Source organism: Lissotriton vulgaris, chromosome 12, assembly GCF_964263255.1.
Source record: "Lissotriton vulgaris chromosome 12, aLisVul1.2, whole genome shotgun sequence".
NCBI lineage: Eukaryota > Metazoa > Chordata > Amphibia > Caudata > Salamandridae > Lissotriton > Lissotriton vulgaris.
Window position 1 is genome coordinate 60105576 of NC_141700.1, and position 23588 is coordinate 60129163.

General features: G+C 48.4%; 1 protein-coding gene across 1 annotated transcript; it reads right to left on the minus strand.

Annotated features, from left to right (window-relative positions):
* Positions 1–20865: 20865 nt before the first annotated feature.
* SIL1 (SIL1 nucleotide exchange factor) lies at positions 20866–23302 on the minus strand. The gene has a single exon (XM_086947094.1). The coding sequence runs from the start codon at positions 23300–23302 to the stop codon at positions 21908–21910; it is 1395 nt and encodes a 464-aa protein (XP_086803220.1). The 3' UTR covers positions 20866–21907.
* Between the last annotated feature and the right edge of the window lie 286 nt (positions 23303–23588).

Sequence of the window (23588 nt, forward strand, 5' to 3'; positions counted from 1 at the left end):
CAAAAGTCATCCAACCCAGCAAGGACTTGATTCACCAACCTTTGGAAGGTGGCAGGTGCATTCTTCAAACCAAAGGGCATTACCACAAATTGATAATGTCCACTAGGGGTAGAGAATGCTGTTTTGGCTTTTGACTCTTCAGCTAGTCTGATTTGCCAGTAGCCAGCTGTCAAATCAAATGTGCTCAGAAACTTGGCCGAAGCCAATTTATCAATGAGCTCATCTGCTCTTGGAATGGGATGCGCATCTGTCCTAGTGACAGCATTGAGACCTCTGTAGTTCACACAAAACCTCATTTCTCTCTTCCCATCTTTGGTATGAGGTTTTGGCACAAGGACCACTGGGCTAGCCCATGGGCTCTCTGATGGCTCAATCACTCCAAGCTCCAACATCTTTTGCACCTCAGCCTTTATACAATCCCTGACATGGTCAGGTTGCCTGTAGATCTTATTCTTCACAGGCAGACTGTCACCAGTGTCCACCTCATGGGTGCACCAATTAGTCTGGCTGGGTGTGAGAGAAAACATATGTCTGTGGGCCTGCAACACCTGTCTGCAGTCCACCTGTTGCTGCTCAGTGAGGCTGCCTGCCAAGGCTACTCCATCAACTGAACCATCATCAGGGTTCTGGGAAAGCAGGTCTGGGAGAGGGTTACTCTCTTCCTCCTGATCCTCATCTGTGGCCATGAGGAGACTCATGTCCTCCCTGTCAACAAATGCTTTCAATCTGTTTACATGGAGCACCCTGTGGGGGCTCCTAGGGGTGCCAAAGTCAACCATGTAGGTGACTTCTCCCTTCTTTTCAATGATAGGGTAGGGTCCAGTCCATTTGTCCTGGAGAGCTGCTGGCCCCACTGGGTCCAACACCCACACCTTCTGCCCTGGCTGGAACTCAACCAGAACAGCCTTTTGGTCATGCCAAGCTTTCTGTAATTCTTGACTGGCCTCAAGGTTTTTGGATGCTCTCTCCATGTATTCAGCCATCCTGGAGCGGAGACCAAGTACATAGTCCACAATGTCTAGTTTAGGCTTTTTGAGAGGTAACTCCCATCCTTCCTTCACCAAACTCAATGGACCCCTCACAGGGTGGCCAAACAAAAGTTCAAAAGGGCTGTAGCCAACCCCCTTCTGTGGGACCTCTCTGTAAGCAAAGAGCAAGCAGGGTAAAAGGATGTCCCATTTCCGCCTAAGCTTCTCTGGTAAACCTTTTATCATTCCCTTTAGGGTCTTGTTGAACCTTTCCACAAGCCCATTGCACTGTGGATGGTAGGGTGTGGTAAACTTGTAGTTTACTCCACACTCTTTCCACATTGCTTTTAAGTATCCAGACATGAAGTTGGTACCTCTGTTTGAAAGAACCTCCTTTGGAAAGCCCACTCTTGAGAAAACTGCAATGAGGGCTTTTGCCACCACAGGAGCTGTGGTGGTCCTCAGGGGAATTGCCTCTGGGTACCTGGTGGCATGATCCACTACCACCAGTATAAATCTGTGCCCAGATGCTGTTTGAGGATCCATGGGACCCACAATGTCTATTCCAACTCTTTCAAAGGGTACCCCCACCACAGGTAGTGGTATCAGGGGGGCCTTTGTTGTGCCACCTGACTTACCACTGGCTTGGCAAGTGACACAGGAGCGACAAAACTCCTTGACATTTTCTGACATGTGAGGCCAGTGAAAGTGTGGAACAAGCCTGTCCCAAGTCTTATTCTGGCCTAAGTGTCCTGCAAGGGGAATATAATGGGCCAAGGTAAGAAGGAAGCCCCTAAACTTCAAAGGTATGACCAACCTCCTGGTTGTGCCAGGCTTGGGGTCTCTAGCCTCTGAATAAAGGAGTCCTTCATCCCAATACACCTTATGGGTACCTTGAGCATTCCCTGCAGCCTCAGCAGCAGCTTGCTGTCTGAGGGGTTCAAGTGAAGGGCAATCTAATTGGGCCTGCCCCAGGTCTGCCCTTGAGGGTCCCCCTGTCCCCAGAAACTCAACCTGTTCAGGTTCAAGCTCATCTGAGACAGTCTCCTCTTGGACTGCAGAATCAGTTTCCTGTGAAACTTGATCCTCAACCTGGGGCAAGTGGGAAGGCACAGCCTTAACCCTCTTGCTCCTTCTCTTGGGTTGTGGTTGGTCTATTGTTTCAAGATCCACCACTGGTTCAGGAAGGCACTTCTTAGCCTGAGACCTTGTCACTGCAAGGACATGAGCTGAAATCCCTAGCATTTCTGCATGAGTCCTGTACTCCACTTCTGACCAAACTGAGCTTTCAAGATCATTGCCTAACAGACAGTCTACTGGGAGGTCTGCACTCACAACAACTTTCTTTAGGCCATCTACCCCTCCCCAGGAGAAGTTCACAACAGCCACACTATGTGAAGTAGTGGAGTTGCTTGCATTGGTCACTAGGTAACTTTCACCTAGTACAATCTGACCAGGGTCCACAAAGTCAGGTGTCACCATAGTGACACTGGCACAAGTGTCCCTGTAGGCCTGAGCCAGTTTCTCATTGATTAAGGGAGTCTGCCTATATTTGCCCAGGTTACTGGGGCTTACTGCAGTGGTCAAAGATAAGTCCACATCATATAGGAGAACTGCCTGTGTGGGGATTCTGACTAGGCCAGATTCCACCTCAGTACCCAGGGTCAACCCTACTAAACCCTTTGGCTGTGTACCACCACTGCTAACTGTACTAGGGGGTGCAGGTGCTTTAGGAGCTGCAGTGGTGGGGACTGGATTTTTCTTAGTGCATTCACTGCCCCAGTGTGAAACTGATTTGCAGGTATTACACCAAGGTTTCTTTGGGCCATCATTCTTCTTTTTCTTGTTTCCATTTTGGGAACCCCCCTCCTTATTGCTAGTTTGGGGGGCCTGAAGACTTCTGGTCCTTTTCTTTATCTTTCTGATTCCCACCCTTCTGGTCTGTTTTCTTCTGGTCACCTTGGTTCTGGTTTTTCTGCTTAATCCTTGTTCTGACCCATTTGTCTGCCTTCTTTCCCAATTCTTGGGGAGAGGTCAAATCAGAGTCAACAAGGTATTGATGCAACAGCTGGTTCTGACAGTTATTAAGGATCTGCTCTCTCATCATAAGATTGTATAATCCTGTATAGTCTGAAACTTTACTTCCCTGCAGCCAACCCTCCAGAGCCTTAGTGGCACAATCTACAAAATCAGTCCAGTCCTGAGTCTGTGCTTTTTGGGTATCTCTGAACAACAACCTGTATTGCTCAGTGGTTAGGCCAAACCCTTCAATAAGAGCACTCTTCAGAACAGAGTAGTTTTTGGCATCCTCAGGTCTAACAGTGAGGAGCCTGTCCCTCCCTTTCTCAGAAAAGGAGTACCATAAAATTGCTGCCCACTGATCCTCAGGGACCTGCTGTACCATGCAGGCCCTCTCAAGAGCAGTCATCCATTTGTGGATATCATCCCCTTCCTTGTAGGGGGGCACAATTTTTGTCAGGTTTCTATTGTCATAGGCCCAGTCTTTTTCTTTAGTAACTTTGCTGCCACCAGTGGCATCTAAGCCACACAATTTTCTTTCTCTTGCTAAAGCAAGTTTAGCTTGAGCCAAGGCTACCTCTTCCCTTTCTATTTGGAGTTGGACAGCCCTCATCCTGGCCCTATGCTCTTTTCTCTGGGAGGGAGTCATCCCTCTTTGAGATTCTCTTGAGGCACTAGAAAGATGAGAGTCCCTTGATTGAGATCTCACCCTCCTGTTACCTGGGAGAATTTGGTTATGAGACCTGGAGTGGTGCTGGCCCTCTCCATTCTCATGTAGGTTCAAGTTGGCCTGGTTAAGCCTGGCCACCTGTACCTGGTTTCCCCTCTGATCCTGATCTTCAGGCTCTTCTAAATCAGAGCCTTCCTCTTCCTCTTCCTCCTCCTCCTCTACTTCATCTTCAGGAAGATCCTCATTCTCAGGGGAGTGTATCCCTTCACCTGTTTCTAAGGGAGCCTGACTCACCTTATCTAAGTCATCCTTTTCTAGGAGAGCTACTAGGGAAGGAATGGTAGGGCCTCTGCCCTTTTTTAGCCCCCTGGCTGTGCACAAGGCACTCAGGTCTTTGTGGCTAAGGTTGTCATATCTGGATGTTGTCCCTATAGGATCAACTATTACAGGAGCATAGCCTGAGGCTCTATCTGTATCAGACATGACTGCTAGTGAGGTGTAAGTGATGCACTTACCTACACTAAGTGTTTTCCTACTGTACCTTGCTAGTGAGTTGTAGTCAGGGTGTGCTAATCCCTTTAATCTACAACTACTAAGTTCAGTAGAACTTAATATGCTAAGCTTTTGATTTATATGTACCTAGAGGTACTTGATGTGATCTTTCAATTTGATAAAGATTGCAATGGTAAAACAAACAGCAAGCTCAAGTCCCACCGCTGCCACCAATGTGAGAAGTTGGCCTGATATGTAGTGTTTCCAATTCTGGAACCACTTGGTATCAGTCCAAACAAACCCCAAAGATGTCAGGTTGTAAGTCAACCTTGTTAGACAAGCTATCCTAGTGGTAGCATGGACTAAGCAGCCTTAAAGGCTTAACTTAAGAGGTCGTGTTAAGCGAGCTGTTTTACCACATACAATCCTGTAATCAAATGAAAGGACACCACACAAGTATATATTGTAAAAATATATGTATTTATTTCTAAATTACTCCCCAGTACTCTTTATGAGGAAAGGGGCACAAGCGTTAAATCAAAAGCACAGTAAAACATATAAAGTTGCACAATTATGGATGAGGGCGGGTGGCCACTCAGACCATATACTAAAAAAGTGGTATAAGGAACACTTATCGAACAATGGTTAGGCCTCGGGCCTAGAGATTCGCTGGGAGCAGTCAGGACTAGCAATGCTGAAGTCGGGAGTAGCCCACAGGAGACGGGTGCAGCACGGAAAGTGCAGCTCGCACCAATGCAAAGTCAATGGTGCGTAAAAGTTAGATAAAGTGAATTAAAAGATACTTCCGCTGAACCTAGAGGAACAAAACTTTAGACACAGACCCTAGAGGTGTGTACCAGTGTGGGAACACCGGCGTTGCAATGTTACCTCACCCACAGGCCGTGGGTGCACAGGGTCGAAGTGGCGTCGGGTTCTGACACTCAGGCTCTTGGTGCTTGAAGCTGTTGCAGCTGCAGGCGATGTGAAGCAGAAGTGTCCGGTGCGATCCAAGGGTGGATCGAAGTAGAAAAGTACCTGAAAGCAGAGGGGACAGAGTCTGGGTCACTCAGCAGTGACCAGGGTGGAACCAGGACGGAACCAGGCAATGTCGGGCGCAATCAGGTGGTTGTCGATAGGCTTCTCTCCGCTGTCACGTGGGCTCTGGGGCATCTGCGACGTCCAGGAGCAGGTCACGATCTGTCCCACGTAGGCTCTCGCCGTCAGCACCGTCGGCTTCAAGATTGCAGCAAACAGCACTTGGCAAAAGCAATCCACGCGGAACCGGGAGATTGCTTATCACTCGAACCAGGAAGGTCAGAGTGGGGGCTCCTTTTCACAGGAGCTGGTGCAGATCTGGAGCAACCAGAAAAGCAAGTCGTATTTCAGTTTTCATCGGCACAGGGGCCACAAGCCAGCTGGCAAGTGACCGGGCCAACGCGTCGAGTCAACACAAGCAGAAGGGCCCCACGCAGCACTCGTCGAGTGTGGAGGGGTGAGCTTTGGTGCAAGTGGAGCTCGGGGCTGGGGCTTCTCAAACCCCGGTGTACAGCTTCGAGGGTCACTCGTGGACTGCACGGTCAGCGCCTCGTGGCCTTTTCAAGATGGCGTGCCCCACGCTTCCGGTCGCCTCCACGGGTCTCAGCTCTGCAGGGACTGTGGATCGGGCAGGGAGAAGGCAGGCAAGCTTGATCTCGTCGATCTCTGTCGCTCGAGTCCCGGCGGGGACTGCAACAAAGCAAGGGTCGAGGGCTGGATGGTACCTGTTTGCACAGGGTGGTCACTCCTTGACCACAAGGGAGATTCTTCAGTCTTCTCACGTCGTGTAGAAAGTCGAAGGGTCCAGAATTCGTTTCTTATGTTTCTTCAGAATGATCTGACTTGCATTGGCACTGCTCCCCCTCTTATTCGAATCTGGGGGGTTGGACATCCTGCTAGGTCCCCTCCTATGGGTGGGACCCAGGAAGGGGGTGGTTACACCCCTCTCCTTTGATCCTGGCCGCGCTGGGACAGGGGCTGGGAGGCCCCAGAACCGGTTTGGCCGGATTATGCAAGGGGCAGCCTTGTGCTCCCCAGGCAGTGTCTGGTTTCTTTGAAACCTCCCTACTACAATCCACTATCTCCTGTCTGGGGTGGTTTGACACCGCCCTGCGACAGGAAACCCTTTGTCCAGGCCACCATATGCTGAGTTTCGGTCAGCAGCAGGAGGCCAGACCCGTGTCTGTGGCAGGGGCATCCATTTTGTGGATCTGAGGCTCATTTTAAATCAACCGCGTTTCAGTAAAGTAACATGTCTTATCCCTCTAGAAGGGTGGAATGCTACCCCCGTCGCCAGAACTGGCGAGGGGGTAGTATTCCAATTCGTATGACACCTTACACGACATGTTTTGATAAAGCCAAACCAAAGTTGCTATATAACCGCGAGGATTATAAGGCGCTTAAGAGTATATGGTATGGCATTATCCCGGATCAGCTTAGGGAGTTGTTCCCGACAGCTGCAGACAGGCTCAGCTCATGCCAGAGCTCCATCTCACAAACAACCACGCACTCTGCCTCCAGGATTGATGAGGCCTTCCATAGGAGTGGCTCACAGGCTATATATGTGTCCAGATATAGGTTTAGATATAGGTATACTATATCTAAGCAAGGGGTGATTACACCCACTTGCCCCAGCTGAATGATCAGCCAGTTGTGTCAATTTAAGAACCAGCCAGGGGTGGCAAAAGCTATGCTTCAGCCCCTGGTAGGCCTTGGTGGCACCTATGCCCTGAGCACCTATAGTGCATGGTACAGGGGCTGACAAGGAGTCCATTTCCAATTGTGGTATGTACCTATAGCACATGTATTATAAATTTAGAGAGAGAACAGCAGGCTGGGGGTCTGATTAGCAGGCCCACAGCCTCAGTAAGTCGAAAACCAGTGAAGCAAAAAGCAAAAATTGGGGTGACCATAGGATAGCAGACCCTACTCTCCTACATATACTGTTAGACCTGACACCCTTGGCGTGGTTTTCCCCCATCTTTTTGCCTCTGCCTTCTGTATTTTTGATGCTGTGCTGGATTTCGTTTTTGCTGGTTTAGATGCTTTGGACACTCTGCCACTGCTGATCAGTGCCAGAGTGTAAGTGCTCCCTCTGTAAATTGTCATATTGATTGGATATACCTGATTGGCATATTTGTATCACCATGAAGTCCCTAGTAAAGTGCACTGTGTGTGCCAGGGCTGGTGATGACAGATGCTACTAGTGGGCCTGCAGCGCAGATTGCACCACACACATAAGTAGCCCTAAAATGGTGTCTCAGGCCTGCCAGCGCAGGGCCTGTGTGCAGTCAGTGGACTGCCATGTCAGCCTGGCCAGTGTCCCCACTGGCTGGGCCTAACCCTTCCCTGTCTGTGCACACCAGTCACCCCTATGGAAGGCTCAAGGTACCCCCCCCCCTGGGCAGGGTGCAGTGTATGGGTAAGGTAGAGCATGTACTAGTGCAGGTAACATGCTCTGGTAGTGAGCAGCAGCCATTTTGTGTGCTCACTGCTGCAAGGTTATCTTGCTCCATAGATTAACATGGGGGAGGCCCCAATGGATACCAGCCTTTCTTTCCATAGGAACAAGATGGGACATAAGTGATTGATATCCCTGAACTCAGAATTTAATAACACATCTTTTAGGAAAGGTGGTTTTTAAATTCTGTGTTTGAGAATAGTACTTTTAGAAAGTGGCTGTTCTCTTGTCTAACCTTTCTGTGTGCCTGGGACTGTTTGTGAATTGACTGTCTGGGTTGAGGATGACAGGGTCTGCAGAGCCCCCAGGGGGTTATCTGAGCCAGCCCGTGGATGAAAGGATGCATCTGCTGCCAGGGAAGTGGGAGGAGATAGCACCTGATAGTGAAGGGCTGTGCCTGCCTGACCACAATGCTGGCTCCACCTCCCGCTGGGCGACTGTCACCTCTGTCCCTGATACTGAAAGAAAGAAGGAAGCCAGGAAACCCCCAGAGCCCCAGCAACACCCAGAACTGGTTTGGACCGGGCTCAGGGCCCCCTTTGCACAAAGACTTCAAAAGACTTCAAAGGACTTCAAAGACTTTTTTGGGTATAAGAGAAGGACCCCTGACCCCAGAAAATCAGACTCTACAATCAAGAAGAAACCTCTGCTGGAAGAAGGACTGCTGGAGAACTGAAGGAAGATTGCCTTGCTGTATGCTCTAAGGGCTGACCTGTTCTGCTGTCTCATATGAAAGCTGAAGAGAAGAAAGGGACTTTGCTGTGTGCTGTGACCCTGCCTGCTTGAAACTACAGAGACTTTGCTGTGTGCTGTGTCTCCTGAACTGAATCTCCAAGGGCCTGAGAAGAGCTGGCCTCCTGCTGGGAACCCAGGGTTAAAGGTTCCTGAAGCTTTGCCAAAAACTGCTGCAAGATCGTGTGGTGGTCTGCCCAAACGCGTGTTTCCTAACTGCCAGCTGTGTGGAACGATCGCTGTGCTTATCGGCACAGATTCAGGGGGTGAGGAGAGGCCGTGGTGTTTTCCTGTGACTAGGATTCCCCCCTGTCGATCTGCTGGTAAAGAAACGTTCTGCCGCGATCTACGGCCCCAAAGGAACCTTGCCGCCAAATCACCGTCGCGGCCCGGGGCCAGAAACACCCTCTGCAAATTGCCTCGGTGTTTAGGAGCTGCAGCGGCGAAGATCGGAGCCGCCGCGCTCCCATTGGCTGGAGGAGCCGAGCCCCCTCACCAACGCCGCCACGGGATAGGCCCATGCGGCGCAGCGTCATCGCCGTGGTCGTGCCATGATTGGCTGAGGAGCGGAGCGTCACTGAAGGCCTGTCCCGGGAGCCGCACTGCCATTGGCTGACTCCCGGGTGCTGCTGGAGGCTCGACCAAACGCCGCGACAGGATTGGTCCCCGTCATCGGGACCGCTGCAGCTGCCGAGTGATCACCGTCGGGACCGGGGAAGACTGACCCGACCTCGCCGAGGGAATCTCTGCCGAGTGATCACCGCCGGGACCAGGAAGACTGACCCGACCTCGCCGAGGGAGCCGGAAGCGATTCTTGCCCCTGGCCTGCCGTCCCTGACTCAGAGAGCCGAGCTGCCGCCCCCGCCCTCGTTGAATTGCTGAGAGCGGGCGGGAGAGCAACCGGGACCGGCCGGGGCAGGGAGCGAGTGTGTTCTGTCAGGCGCGGTGCGCCTGAAAGCCCTCAGAAGAGCGAGACCGTGTCAATCAGACGGAAAGAGTCCGAGAAGTACTCGGTGAGGCGCGCTTGCCGTGCTTGGGCTGCATTTCTTCCCAGAGCCGATTTGGAAGGTATTTACCTGCTGGCATTGCTTGGTTTGCTCGTTTTTAGAGCCAATTGAAGATAAATCAGTGGCATTATTTTTAGATACTGATTAAAGAGACTAGAGACTATTTGCTTTTTAATAAGAACTTCCTAACAAGTGCAACCATCAAGAATTAAGTGCAACGTTTTTCTAATGAAGTGATTATCGTGCAACTGCTTTATTTACCTTGCTGAAACTAGATAAAGTTATATTTTATATATACTTACCTGTGTGGTCTCAGTTTGTGGTGGATTGGGGATTACTGTGGTGTTAAGTGCATTTATTACACACATTGCCTTGGGGATAAGCCTGCCTGCTCGCGCCAAGCTACCTAGAGGGAGCAGGGGTTATCTTCTGTGTGTATTCCTTCACCCTGACTAGAAGCAAGGGTCCCTACTTGGTCTAAGGTACTTACCTCTGCCAATTAGAGACCCCCAGTTCTAACATATACACACACAAAAGAACCCCCATGAACCAAAAACACAAACAGACATACCCAGTCAGTCAAAACCACTCATACACTTCATCTGAACAACCAATTTCGACACAAACACAAACTCACTACACACAAAATTCAAAATATAAACAATAAATAACAATCCATTTCAATCAATAATACAAAAATATAAGGAGATGCAAAAAGAGGCGCCGACGCGCGTTTTGGAAAAGGAACTTAATGGTCCTAAACTCCTTCGTCAGGGCGCAAATAAATCATAAGTTCCATATATGTGTTTCTTATTCTGGATATTAGGATACCAGGTCCAAAATCCAAGTAAAGGGTTATGCGGGGGTACACTCCTTATGAAGATGAGTAACCTGAATTCAAATCCACATGAATGGGAGAGGGCACAGGTCACGAACAACAGATCATGTAAGTTCAGACGTTCGGTATAACGAGCAAATAAAGAGCTCCCAGATGTAGAGAACGTACTGCCCAAAGGATGAATAGGCAGGGCAAGGGTCGAATCACAATAGAGGAGCACACCGGGCCGGCTCTAGCGTCCCACAGAATCAACTCCACAGGGTCAGAGTTATTTAGTATCCGTCTGCTACCGGGTCAATTAATTTCAATGCTGGATACGGCAAAGACGGTCCGTCAACGATGAAGTAAAGGTGCCAAATAGTCGGGCATTCCTTGGACTGACAGGATACTATAGAAGTTTTGTTCAAAATTATGGGACCATTGTGGCGCCCCTAACAGAACTGACTTCTAAAAAGAGGCCCAAAAAGGTGATTTGGACCCCAGAGTGTCAGAAGGCTTTTGACACTCTGAAAGCTGCTATGTGTTCAGCACCAGTGTTACTGGCCCCTGACTACATAAAAGAATTTGTAGTTCAGACTGATGCTTCAGAGCAAGGGATTGGTGCAGTTTTGTCACACCTGAATGAAGGGAGCCTTGACCAGCCAGTTGCCTTTATTAGCAGGAAGCTTCTTCCCAGAGAGCAGAGGTGGAGTGCCATTGAGAGAGAGGCTTTTGCTGTGGTGTGGTCACTGAAAAAGTTGAGACCATATTTGTTTGGGACTCACTTTCGTGTTCAAACTAACCACAGGCCTCTCAGGTGGCTCATGCAGATGAGAGGGGAGAATCCCAAGCTGTTAAGGTGGTCCACTTCCCTACAGGGAAAGGACTTTACAGTGGAACACAGACCTGGGGTTGCCCATGCCAATGCAGATGGACTTTCCAGGTTTTTCCACTTAGCCGATGAGGACTGCCAGGGTGTAGGTTAGTAACCCATCACCTTTCGTTTGGGGGGGGGGGGGCTATGTTGCAAAGTCATCCTGTGCCCTGGGCATCCCCAACTTTTTGCTGACTGGAACTGTTGGTAACTGACTCTGGCTGACCCTGGGCTCTGTTTAACCAGGCCCAGGCCCAGGGCCAAGCTAAAAGGAACACATTAGAACACAGTTAAGACAGCCAACATACACTAGGGTACACTATAGTATGGTGGGGTACCCCTGTAGTTGGCATTACCTACCACCTAAGCCCCTAGTATGTAATAGGGCAGGGGATTGAAACTACCTAGAAGTCTCCAGTATCCTGGGGCATGGCAGTTTAAAGGCCAGAAGATTCTCTGCACCAGCATGTGTGCAGTGCTGAAGCCTGAGGTCAGTTTAAAAGCTGCACTGGTGGCCAGGACAGCTTTTTAAACCTTAAATTGTGCCCAAACTCGACTTTGGGGGTAGGAGCCCTTAAAAATTAACACCCTACCATGTTTTTGCATATTAGGGACCCCCAGGGTCACCCCTAGGTATCTCAGGGATGGGGGGGTCAGTTATCTATAAGGAGCATGTAGGAGAGTAGGGTCTGCAATCCTATGATCACCCAGATTTTTTGCTTTTGTTTCACTGGTTTACGACTTTCTCTGGCTGTGGGCCTGCTAATCAGACCCACAGCCTGGCTGTTCTCTTTCTAAATTACGATATGTACCCTAGGTGCATTTACCAATTGGTACTGGGCCACCTTATCAGACCCCGTAACGCAGGGCATAGGTGTACCCAGGGCCGCCAGGGGCTGCAGCATGTATTATGCCACCCCTGGCTGGCCTCCTAAATTTGACACAACTGGCTGCATGACAGCTGGGGCGAAGTCGTGTAATCACACTTTGCTTTAGATATAGTAGCCCTATATCTAACCATACAATGGACACTCGAGTTCCTATCAGTCACTCCTATGGCAGGCCTTGACAATCCTGAAGGCAGAGTGCATGGGCTCGTGTGAACTAGGTTCTGGCCCGAGCCGAGCCCGGTTGCAGCTTGCGGAACAAAGACCCAATGGCTGTTCCATGATAACGCGTCCCACATCGGTAATTTCGGTGTCGCGTTATCAAGACATGTCGAGTAAGGTGTCATACGAATCGGGATGCTCCCCTCTCGCCAATTCTGGCGACGAGGTTAGCATTCCACCCTTCTAGAGGGACACGACATGTACGTAACTGTGAACCCCGGTTAAAGTTAACTAAAGCCTCAGCTCCACAAAATGGATGCTGCCACCACAGACACGAGTCTGACCTCCTGCTGCTGGGAGTCCTTCCAGTGAGGGGAGCTTGGACAAAGGGTTTCCTGTCGAGGGCGGTGTTCGCACCGTCCCAGACAGGGTTTGTGTATTCTGGGTAGGTAGGGCTTTTGCGAGAAGGTGACTGCGGAGTGGCACCCCGGTGCTCACTACGCATCTGCCGGTCAGAACCAGTTCCAGGGGCGCCAGCCCTGGCCTGGGGAAAGTCCGGCAGGGGAGAGGGGTGTAACTACCCCCCTTCCTGGTCCCACCCTTAGGGCCGGACCTAGTCATGTACCCGCCCCTTTCTTTAGAATAAAGGCCGGAGCGGGGACCCTTCCAAATCAGATCATCTTTGAATCAAGAACTACTTTCTACGAAAGGACACTCAAGACTCTTCTCAAGATTTCTCCCTTGTGACTAAGGAGTAGTCACCCTGCATCAGCGGGGACCATCTAAGAACTCTGCGGTTTGCTGCAAGTCCTTCCTCAAGGATCCGACGGCCCAGCTCGACGAGAACCGGCTTCCCTGGCACCTCTGACCTCTACCCACGTCATCAGCTCAGCTGTGATCTGTGGGTGCGACGAGACCTCGAGGGACCGGCCATCATCAGAACCTGCACGCTCTTAAACCAGCACGACCATCGAAGCGATTCCCTGGTGAGTGCTCTGGGGTCCGAGAAGCCCCGACCCTGAGCCGCTCTAGCACCGAAGTGCAGTCTCCCAGCATCTCCACGATCTGCGTGGGGCCCTTCTGCTCGCTGCTCAGCACGTTGTCTGGTCACTCGCCGCTGGCTTGTGCCCTTCTGTGACGACATCCGACAATCAACACTGCTGGTCTGGTTGCTCCAGACTGGCCCTTGCTTCCATCCTTGCGAGAAGCACCCCGGACCCTCCTGGTCCACTCAAGACGCCATCTTAGGCCCACCACGTGGCCCTGAGATCTGCCAAGGCTTGTTGCCCCATCCTGGGCCCAGCGACGCCGACAGCATCATCCTTCGTGGGACAGCTCGCACCTCCGCCGTGGTCGCCGACAACGCCTCCTGGTCCGTGAGACTGCAGAGCCTAGCGTCGCCCACTCACCTGGTCGAGGTGACGGCCAACCGGTGCCATCCTGGTACCCCCTGACTACTGGCTAGTAGTACGAACTTGGTCCCCTCTGCTTTCAGGTATCAACAATCTCTGATCCAGGCTTGGATCTCTACGAACTATTCATCACTGGTCGCCGGCCAGCAACTCCTTTTCTTCCGGCTCCTGGCTCGTCAGCGAAGACCCCGACGCCTGTAAGACTTGTGCAGCCGCAGCCCTCGTGGCTAGGTAACTCGGCATTTCGGTGCCTGCATAGCCTCTTTACTCTAGGGTCCCGAGTCCCTCGCTTCCGACTTGCCTTATCGGGTCCGCCCGAGACCTTAAACTTTCCGTGTCCTCGGACACTTGTTTTAATTGTGCACTTGAAGTATTTTCCTAAGAGATTTGGTTTGTGCTTAGTACCCTGTCCTCATAAAGAGTCCAGGGCTGTTGTGAATCTTAATAAATATCCTGTTTATTTTCATAACACTTGTGTGGTGTCCTTTCACTGGGTGTTCAAGGGGTACATGTGTGGTAAACAGCTGGCTTAACACGCCCTCTCGAGTCTTTAGCCTTAGACTGCTCGTATCCACGCTACTAGGATAGCTGGTCTATAGGTTGACTTACAACCAAACACCATAAGGGTCGTTGGAACGATACATAGCGGTCGCTAGAATAGTGAACGTTGCATATCGGGCCAACTTCTCACAGAGCACCCTTATAAAATGAGTTTTTAGAAGCCTGGATAAAGTAAAATTTTACATTTCCCTCCCCACATTGTCTTAAAGAGGTGCTCAAATTCGACTTTGATGCTGGAAGAATTGGGTATGGGTGATCTGCAATATTTCTGCAGATTCAGAACCCCTGAAGTCTCCCCTAGTTGCACAGGGGGCGGGGGTCCGGTAGAAATCAGGGAAATACTTATAAAATATGGTTTTATAAGCCCTGGTGCTACAAAAGTGGCGCAAGTCATTTTCCCCATTGCAAACCCCATGACCCATAGGTTAACATGGTAGGAAGTGATTGATTAATAAATATTGATAGGAGAGGACTAGCCGGACCATTCAAAGACTTCCCAGAATGGTCGTAGTACATCCAACGATATTATATTGTTGAATTTCTCCTAAAGTGTACATACAATAAGTTATGAGACTTTCTTGTTTGTAAGTCCAAATTCAGCCTTTCAGTGGTCTGCCCTGATTGGTCAGAGTTAAGTGGATTAGCCAGGCTGCTGGGAGGGCAGTGATCTGTTCTATAGGAATGCCAGGCCAGGAGGTGGCGTCGTAAACTACGCTCTTCAAAGGCAAGAGGGGAGGCCTGGGTTTTAGTCCACTTTGACAGTAGTGACCCAGAGTCAGGACTAGGCTTAAGAAAGGTAACTGCAGATGGTACGGGGATGGTCCATGGAAATGTGATATTCCATGGGGTGTTTAGCCAGCTCTTACCCCCTTGCTGGAAAATCAGCCATTATGGATTTGGAAGGATGATGCACACTGGGACAAACTAATGCCACACTCTACAGGATGTGGTCATAACTATGAGGAGTTGCCCTGCTCTCATTGGTCAGCAGTGACCTGGTGCTTGACCCAAAGAATTTTGAATAAGTATCTGAGAGGGGCAGAGCCCTCCAGATCTGCTGATTGAAACTGAATGAAACAAGAAGTGCCCTTCTGCGAAGTTTGCTGTGCAAAGATTTCTAAGGCCTGACCTCTGAAGTCTGCACCAAGTAAAACTGAAGCCCTGTGGATTACCTTGCTGCCAAAAGACTCAAGAGTGGAAACTCCCTGCAAGCTACAGGTTAACAGAGCTCACCTGGACAGCCCCACAAAGAATTCAAAGACCGGAGTACCAGTGGATTTGTAAGGGTTTTGTTCAAGTGGATTGCAGAATTGAAGTCTCACACTTTCAAGGACCCTCTTGGAGATTCCAGAACCTTGGATTGCGTGTTGGATACTTTGGGACCCGCAAGCAGAACGCCAGGAAGGTGTTCTAACTGGACCCCGCTTGCTGAAGAAGGCGGCCCATTACAGTGGTGAGAATTCTTCAGAACAATTTATAAAGGTGTGTCCCTGACAGAGAAAACGAAATGACTTAAGGGGCACTGTTGGTTTCTAAGCACTAGAAAGTGACTAATCTCTAAAAATTCATATCTCTGGTTCCCTACAGTGGATATTTCCGTTTTGGTGTCATTTAAAAGATACAAATATTACCTATTTTTATAAATTGGTGTTGGATTTTTATTTTGTGTTGTGTCTTAATTATTTACTGAAATGGTGTTTTTAAATGCTTTACATACCTGTCTTTGAAGTTAAGCCTGTCTGCTCGCAGCCACGTTACCAAGGGTTGAGCAAAGGAATACTTTTCTAAGACCTATGCTGAGTCCTATCATGTGTTAGTGGCCTTATTGCCAGTGGCAGCCCTACATTTGCCCCTACCAATAACCCACTTTCCAGCAGGTAGGTAACTTTGGAGCCCCAGAGAGGTTGTGTGCTAAGTGAGAACACGGCCGCGTGATCAATACAAGTCAATTTGTAAGTCGCAGTTGTAATTTTAAAGAAGAACCCTTTCCAGTGGGCCCTGAGGAAACCCCATGGATGACAGAAGGTTGGAGAGCCACCCCACCCGTGGATACCCTAGGAACCAGGATGCCTGCCCCAGGGAAGCCGGGTGCATAGGTGTGCAGTGGCATAGAAAACTGCTGTTGAACCCAATAGAGGACTTCAGAAAGATGTTGCTGCTGGAGAAGGTGAAAGTGTCCTGTGGAACCCAAAGGTGGATTCAAGATGTGAAGAACCTGCAAGCAGAGGGGACAGAGTCTATGCCACTCAGGGGTGAACAGGAGGCATGGAAGACAAATGCCAACCGATGCCAGGTGTTGCAGGGAATTGGACCATTAAACTGCAGCTGTACGGGCCAGGCGACAGTGAGAACGACCAGGAGCCGAATACAAGCTGTCCCACGTCGGCTGTCACAAGTTGAGGGATCTGTGTGCGGTGGGAGCACCAACAAGCTCTGGCAACTGCAACCAGCGAGGAAGTTGAAGAAGGTGCAATGTCGGGGCCAGCAAGGTCCAAGAGACTTACCACAACCAGGGAAGTCAGGGCAGGCCCCAAACAAACAGGGGAGCCCAAAGAATACAAAGATGACCCTCAAGAGGACCCACAGGCCGGAGGTACTGGAGTCGCAAGAGGACCTCCAGTAGCTCACCAAAGATACAAGCCCACGACGCAAGAAGATAGGGTGAGGATGAAGATCTTGGTCACTGGAGATGCTTGAGGTTGGGTCCACTTGGAGCCAAAATATCTTGGTCGAAGGAAGCCAACAAGCCTTTGCAACTGCACGTCAAAGCGGTGCACAGGGGTTTGGTTCCTGTAGCTCCAACGAGGGATACTGGCCTCAAACTTGGTTAGAGGACAGGGAAGGCCTCGAGGGATGTGAAGAACTACCACCAGCGTTGCTGAGCCTTTCAGAGTCTGTGGGAGCTCAGGATCAGCAGACCGGTCAACTTAGTTGCAGTGCCTGCAGATGCAGGAAAGTGACTCCATCACTTAAAAGGAGATTCCTTCAGGAGTCTTGGATGCCCACAGGCCTTGAAAGGATCATGTATGATGCACAGGCATGGATGTTGCAGTAGAAGAGCAGGACGACAGGAGCAGCAGGAGTATTCCCGGTTGCAGCCTTGATGCCCAGTGCAAAGTCCAGAGTGCCCAGACAGTTGAAGAAGAATTGGTGTCAGAATTGTATCTTGTTCTTGAACTGGTTTGAACGGGACTATGCATGGAGGGCACCAAGTGTGCCCTGCATGCAGACTATGTGGCGCTGGCAAGCGCTCCCACCCTGCCCCAATACACTAAATCCTATCTGGGAGGTAGCCACACCTCCCTGTGACAGGATACCTATTGTTCTGCCTTCCCGGGCAGCAGGAGGGCAGAAAAGTATCTCTGGCCGGCCGCAGTCGGGCTGGCTGTCCGGGTCTGGAAGACTGGTACCGGGAGCACAGACAGCCTGCCAAAGGGTCATTACAGTGCATGGATTCGTACCTCTCACACGGTGTAACATGTTTACTACCAAACATGATAGGTTTCGTTACAGCCAGTTTTGAGATGGTCATCACGTAATGATATGGTGCCCCTCTATATGTCAAATGGCTGTCTCACAACCCGGGAGAATGGATTCCATGGGCTGTAGGGGTGTACTGCTCAAGCACCCTTCCATCTTTAAAACCAAGCACTTTGCCTTCAGGATTGTAAGGCTTGCCTTAGGGGTGACTTATAGGTTTTAAGTGAAGGGGAACCTATGCCCTGGGTACGTTAGTAGCATAGCACCATATACTAGGGACTGATAAGTGTACACCAGTGTCCAATGTGGGATGTACCCAATTTAGGGGAGAAAGCACATAGACTGGGGTCCTGATTAGCAGCATCCCAGTCAGACTAGTCAGAAACAGCATTACATCAAGCAAATAGTGGGGGGTAACCATCAACGCAGATCCTACTTCCCTACAAGCCCTTAGAGACCTTCTCTTGTCAAAGTGCTCTTGGTACCCATGGTAACTTTTACAAGAAGCTTACCTGTGGCCAGAGATGTGCCAATTGTGGGTACAAAAGTACAGGTTTGAGAACAAACACAGGCCCTGGGAGCCTGATGGGCAGGGACTCAAAGTACCTCAAGTCAGGTTACATCAGATATCAGGCAAAAAGTGGGTGGTAACCATGCAAAAAGGGGCACTTTCCTACAGCAGGCTCTTGCAAATCTGTGTGAAGGGTGTCATGCTCACTTGGGGGAGATGGTCTGCATCTAAGAGAGCAAATTCTGGAAAGGAGACCAGGGTGCCAATTCCACAAGACAACAGGTCTACATTGAATTCCAGACTTCTTGTCCACAAGTAACATGAGCACCACACTCCTGGTTGTTACTGACACGGACTCCAGTCCTGAACTTTTCACCTAGAAATCATTGATTTGTATGTGTTTGTTTACTTAATGAATGCAAACAAGAATACAGCTCCTAAAATGCATTAGGCTAGCACACAAATGGCCATGCCTGAGAACAGTGTCCATAATGACCCAGGAGGGAAATAGTCACCATATTCAGAAGCCAGATTACTATCCAAAATATGAGATATTATAAACTCTAAAATGCAAAGTAATGGCACACGAAAGGTAGTATCCCTAACAAACAGGAGTCTGTGATCTCGGTCAGGTGCAAAAACACATGGTCCAGAAAAAATGATTGTGGGTGAACTTAAAAAAAGAACAACCTGGCCTGTGGCCAATGTGGCAATGGCTAGCAGCAGGGTGGACTCTGCTCTGTCCAGGGGAGGAATTAGTGGCCTGCAGACCAGAGTGTGCCAGGCAGAAGAAGAGTTCAGACTGCTTAGGGGAGTCTGCAAGAGCGATAATGTCAGTGAGGATGTTGAAGGGATGGATTACGACATGGTCACATTCAGAGCGACACACCATATTAGAAGATGAAGGGATACCATTCCTGACATTGCAAAAGAGTGCCACGAGGCTTAACCAAAATGTAACCCAATTCACGTTGGAGGGTAGCCTGTTGCCCCTTATACCAGGCTGTGGGGTGACAAACCGGTGGTAGCAGTTGAGTACAGTCATTTTGCCGCAACATGCTGATAGTCTGCCTCCTGGTCCTCCCACTATAAAATCTGTGCTGGGGCCCTTCGCTTGGGTGCTGCTTTACATGAAGGTTTGTGTATGGAGACAAGAATTTCATGCGAATTTGCCCTCATCCTGGCTAGACATAACCTGAATGTATCAATATACTCATGATACTGGGTTCCTATTCAGACATTTCTGATGGGGCTGGTTTCTTGCTAAACCATTATGTCTGCCCTCTTCCTGTATGCGCCACTTCCTGTACTGTGAGTTTCCATATCCTTACAGCCAAGGATGTCTGGGGCCAGTCTTCAAAACACTTTGGCTAATTGGAACCAGCCCTTCTAATATCTAAGTGCCTCAAATGCTTGGGAACTATGGATAAGGCTGGATTATGCTATTGGTCTGGATTGTAGAAAAGGTTAAACTTCTATAAAAAAAAGCAGCCCTTTTTGCATGTTGTGACTTCCTGCTAGAGTCTACCTTTTCAGAAAATACAACCATGTTAGAATGACCATGTTTTTGGGCTTTAGAAAGAGACTGTTTGCATATGCACAGTGATGTAATTTGGGATCATTGTATATACATATTTCTTCTTCGGTTATACTGAAAACCGCCATGGATCAGGCACACAGTTTTCCAAGCTTTTGCCTATTTACATTTGTTTGCTGCTCACCATCTGCACTGGTAAATGTTGTCATTGTTGAGTGGAACATGTTTTTACAATACACACCTCCCCACATTATACATCTGGATTGTCCTTTCTCACCAAGTTCTTAAACTAAGTTTCACATGGGCGTCACTGTCTCAAGCAAATGTTATCGTTCATCTGTAGTAGAATGAAGTTCTTTGCTAGCCTGGTTAGTGGTCGCTGCTTTTGGGTGACCTGGCTTAAGCTTCCGAGAATAGCTTCCAGGCAGGGCATTTTATTATAGTCTTGACCTGCAGTTCATGGTTCTTGATGTGAACCTGTATGCAGGTTTACTAGAGACTCATCTCTGAAGTTTGCAACCACTCAGTGTTACATGATTACCTCTCCAGATATGCCCCAGGCCTTTTTGAATTCTGTTACTGAGTTTGTACAGGAGTATATTTTCTTTTTGTGAAAAAGCTCTCTTGTGTAACTTCTGAACATTTCAAATAAGTTCTACTCCATGCTTAAATTTAAAGCCAAGCTGTCGCAGGTACATGCTCGCCTTCTCTACTGTGTATGACTTTCACGTCTCTTATTACACACCCAATCTTTCAAATTATTCAATGTATCCCTGTTTCATCTCCTGTCATTAGAGGTCGGATGAAGGCCTTGGCATTTGGTACCTCCCCTAAAAATGCCCTTATCTTAACTTTATCCTGGAAATGCATTGTTGGATTTGTGTTAAGAACTCCAGTGTGTTATTTTGCTTGCATAGCGCATGCACTATCAAGGTAGGAAGTCTTGATATGACTGTGGCAATACCAATCTGCATGGCACGTATGTCATTTGTTTTATATAATGCCTGTTAGATGTTTTGGTGTTGTGTATATTAGTGAACAGTGTTAGTGGGTGCCTCACGTTTGCCGGCTACATTGCATACCTGGACTGCATGGGGTCCATTGAAGGTGTTTTATATATATATCTCTATGTGTGTGTGTTGCTTCTTGGGGGTTAGTGCTGCTGGAAATTACATGCGCTAAAGGTATATGTGAAGTGTGAAACAATTAATGTTTGCATGAAACTGAAAGTAAAACGTTATTCAACAACAAATTTATATTTGAATCAAGTCACATTTTCAACACAATTGTGTAAAATATACAGATGACAATGAAAACGGGCTTTCCCTAAGAATAATGTATTTAACAATCTATTCCAATATTAAAGTATTGAACTTGACAACATATTTTCTGTTCATCATAAGACGTGAATGAGAGTGCAATGTAGAAGCATACAGTACTAACATAAAATAGACCCACTACAACATTCCTGATCACCAAATGGCAGTTATTTCTATAGTATGCAATGTATTACAGCAGGTCTACTTATGATAGTTTCCCACCTCTCAACACCAGGACACTCTGTTGAGTAGCTGTGCACTCAACAAAACCCTCCCATTCCTTTATTCAACAAAATGACTAAATCTTAAGTCCAAAGGGTTACAACTTGTACAACATAGCTGATCATTCGCTACTAATTGCATCCAATTTGTTGACTTTGGCTTTTTGATTACTTCCGAACTGCAGTCCTTTATCACTATGTTCACTGTTTATAGCATATGTTGGCTGTAAATTTTCTTCTCCTTTGTTGAAAACTTCAGCGCAAATGTTTGTGATAAGGGCAAGAGAGATAACCAGGTATGCCAAACGCACTCAAGTCTTTAGAAATGTCTGAATGCACTAAACAGGGATCAGCAAGTTGTAGGACAAGACTTGCCATCTGTCGTTCAGTGGGATGAAGGTAAATGGAGTTTGCTGGTGAAAAGAAGGCACTTGTTCCAGAAATGGATGGTGTTATTTTTTGTAATTAGGAGAAAGAACCTTGTGAACAGGACCTCCGACAGCAGATAACTCTCTACTGGTAACTCTGGACACTTCACCTTCATCATTCTACATTCAATAAGGGAACTGTGTGGACTTAAAAATACCTTGAACATAACAGTTAGGAAAGTCGGTTGGCACAGTATAATAACCAAGAACATAAGATGAATTTGTTTTGTGGAAAATAGATCATAACTGCAACAAAATAGGTAAAAAGTGCTGAAACTTCTTTAATTTGAAATGTCAAATATGATGGGCATATATCACCTCAACCCTTCCATTATGCCACTTACAGTACTAAAAATCTCTTTAAAGTACCCATCTTTTTCCCCTTCTTGTTGCTCTTCTGTCCAAAGATCTTGATATTCTTTTAAGAGAATAGACAAAGTTGTACCCAGCTGTTTATCGGTTTTAAAAGAGTCTCCGCAGGTGGAAAGCAGCAGCTTTATGATTTTCAGAACTTTTTCTCTATTGTCATGCTCCGGCACACTAAGGAGGCCAGGAATGAGAGTACACCAGCCATGCTCCAGCACCGCCCCGATGATATCAACCTGTGTGTATTGTTGAATTTTCTCCTTTTCAAGTTCACTGCCATTTGCAGCCTCCAACACAATCTTCTTTTCCACAATCAAGTCATACAGCAGTGTCACCACACGAACAGAGAGGGTTTGTGTCTCCTTATCCCTACAGAGACCTTTGAGCACATCAAGACCTCCCAATCTAAGGAAATGTTGCTGAGCATAGGGAAATTGTCGCAGCAACGATGACAACGCGAAGAGAGCCTTCTTCTTTACCGGCAGTGGTTGACTAGTTGCCAAAATGACCAGTAACTTCTGTAGGGCACCACCTTCCATAGCTTTGATTTGAACTTTTGGGTTACTGGACAGGGCAGCACCCAGAACAAATGCAGAGCGCTCTTTTAGCAGTGGCTCTGTACTGTTAAGACCATTAATGACCAGCTGGAGACCCCCAAGTGGAAGCAAGTCATGGGCATTGTCCACCTGGTGGACATAGTACTCCAGGTCATATAGGGCAGCAGACTTTTCATCTAGGGTGGACGTGGAGCTGTTCAGGATCTGAAGTAGCCTTTCCATTATCTGAAAATCACTCTCGATGTTCATATGAAGGCGTTCAAACTCTTGCTTGAGCTCTGCGATGGGGCGAAACTCCTGCTTGAACTTTTCCTTACGTGACTTCTCCTCTGGGCTCTCAGTTGCTGCATCTTCCTTTATTTTGGCCAGAGCCTCCTTGAGTTCCTGTGGGGTATAGAGGCTAGGGTCCAGGTGCAGCTTTGTCTCCTTCTTTGCACCTTTCTTCACAGCAGCCTCTGTGTCTTGCAGCTTAGCCTCGTTGATCCCTGTCTGCAGGTTAAGTCGAATATGCAGCCCAGGTGGCACAGCCTGGCCGGGTCTCACCACCTGCCACTCATGGGTGGGTTGAAAGACCTGCTGGTCTTCAAGGTCCAGGTCATCCTCCACCACTGCCTCCTCGGCGGTGTCCTCATTCGCACTGCTACCACCTGTCGTGATCAGAGCAAAAGCCTTGCCTGGAGTGTCCTGACTCGAAGCTGTGCATAGGAACAGAGTGCAGACGAGCAGCAACACAAGCCCCATGTCTGTTACAGACCGGTGATGATTCACTATTAACTTCCGCGTCATGGAAATAAAAAACAACCTTCAGCTCTCAGGCAACGTGGTAAATATATTCGCACGTACAAAGTCTAAGCATTCGTGTTGGACTTTAAATAACTCATTACATAAATTTAATGCGACCAGAATTAGTACCATTAAATTACATGTGATGAATCCGTCATATATTTAAAGTAAACTTCGGAAGCGCTTATTATTCTAAAAATATGGATATACATGGTGTGGTGTTCTCAAAATGAATGCGCATTTCAATTATTATATTCTAAATCAATGCTTTGATAAATTTAACACAATT

Coding starts and splice junctions, on each gene's coding strand:
- SIL1 (XM_086947094.1), bottom strand. CDS start 23,302: ATGACGCGGAAGTTAATAGTGAATCATCACCGGTCTGTAACAGACATG.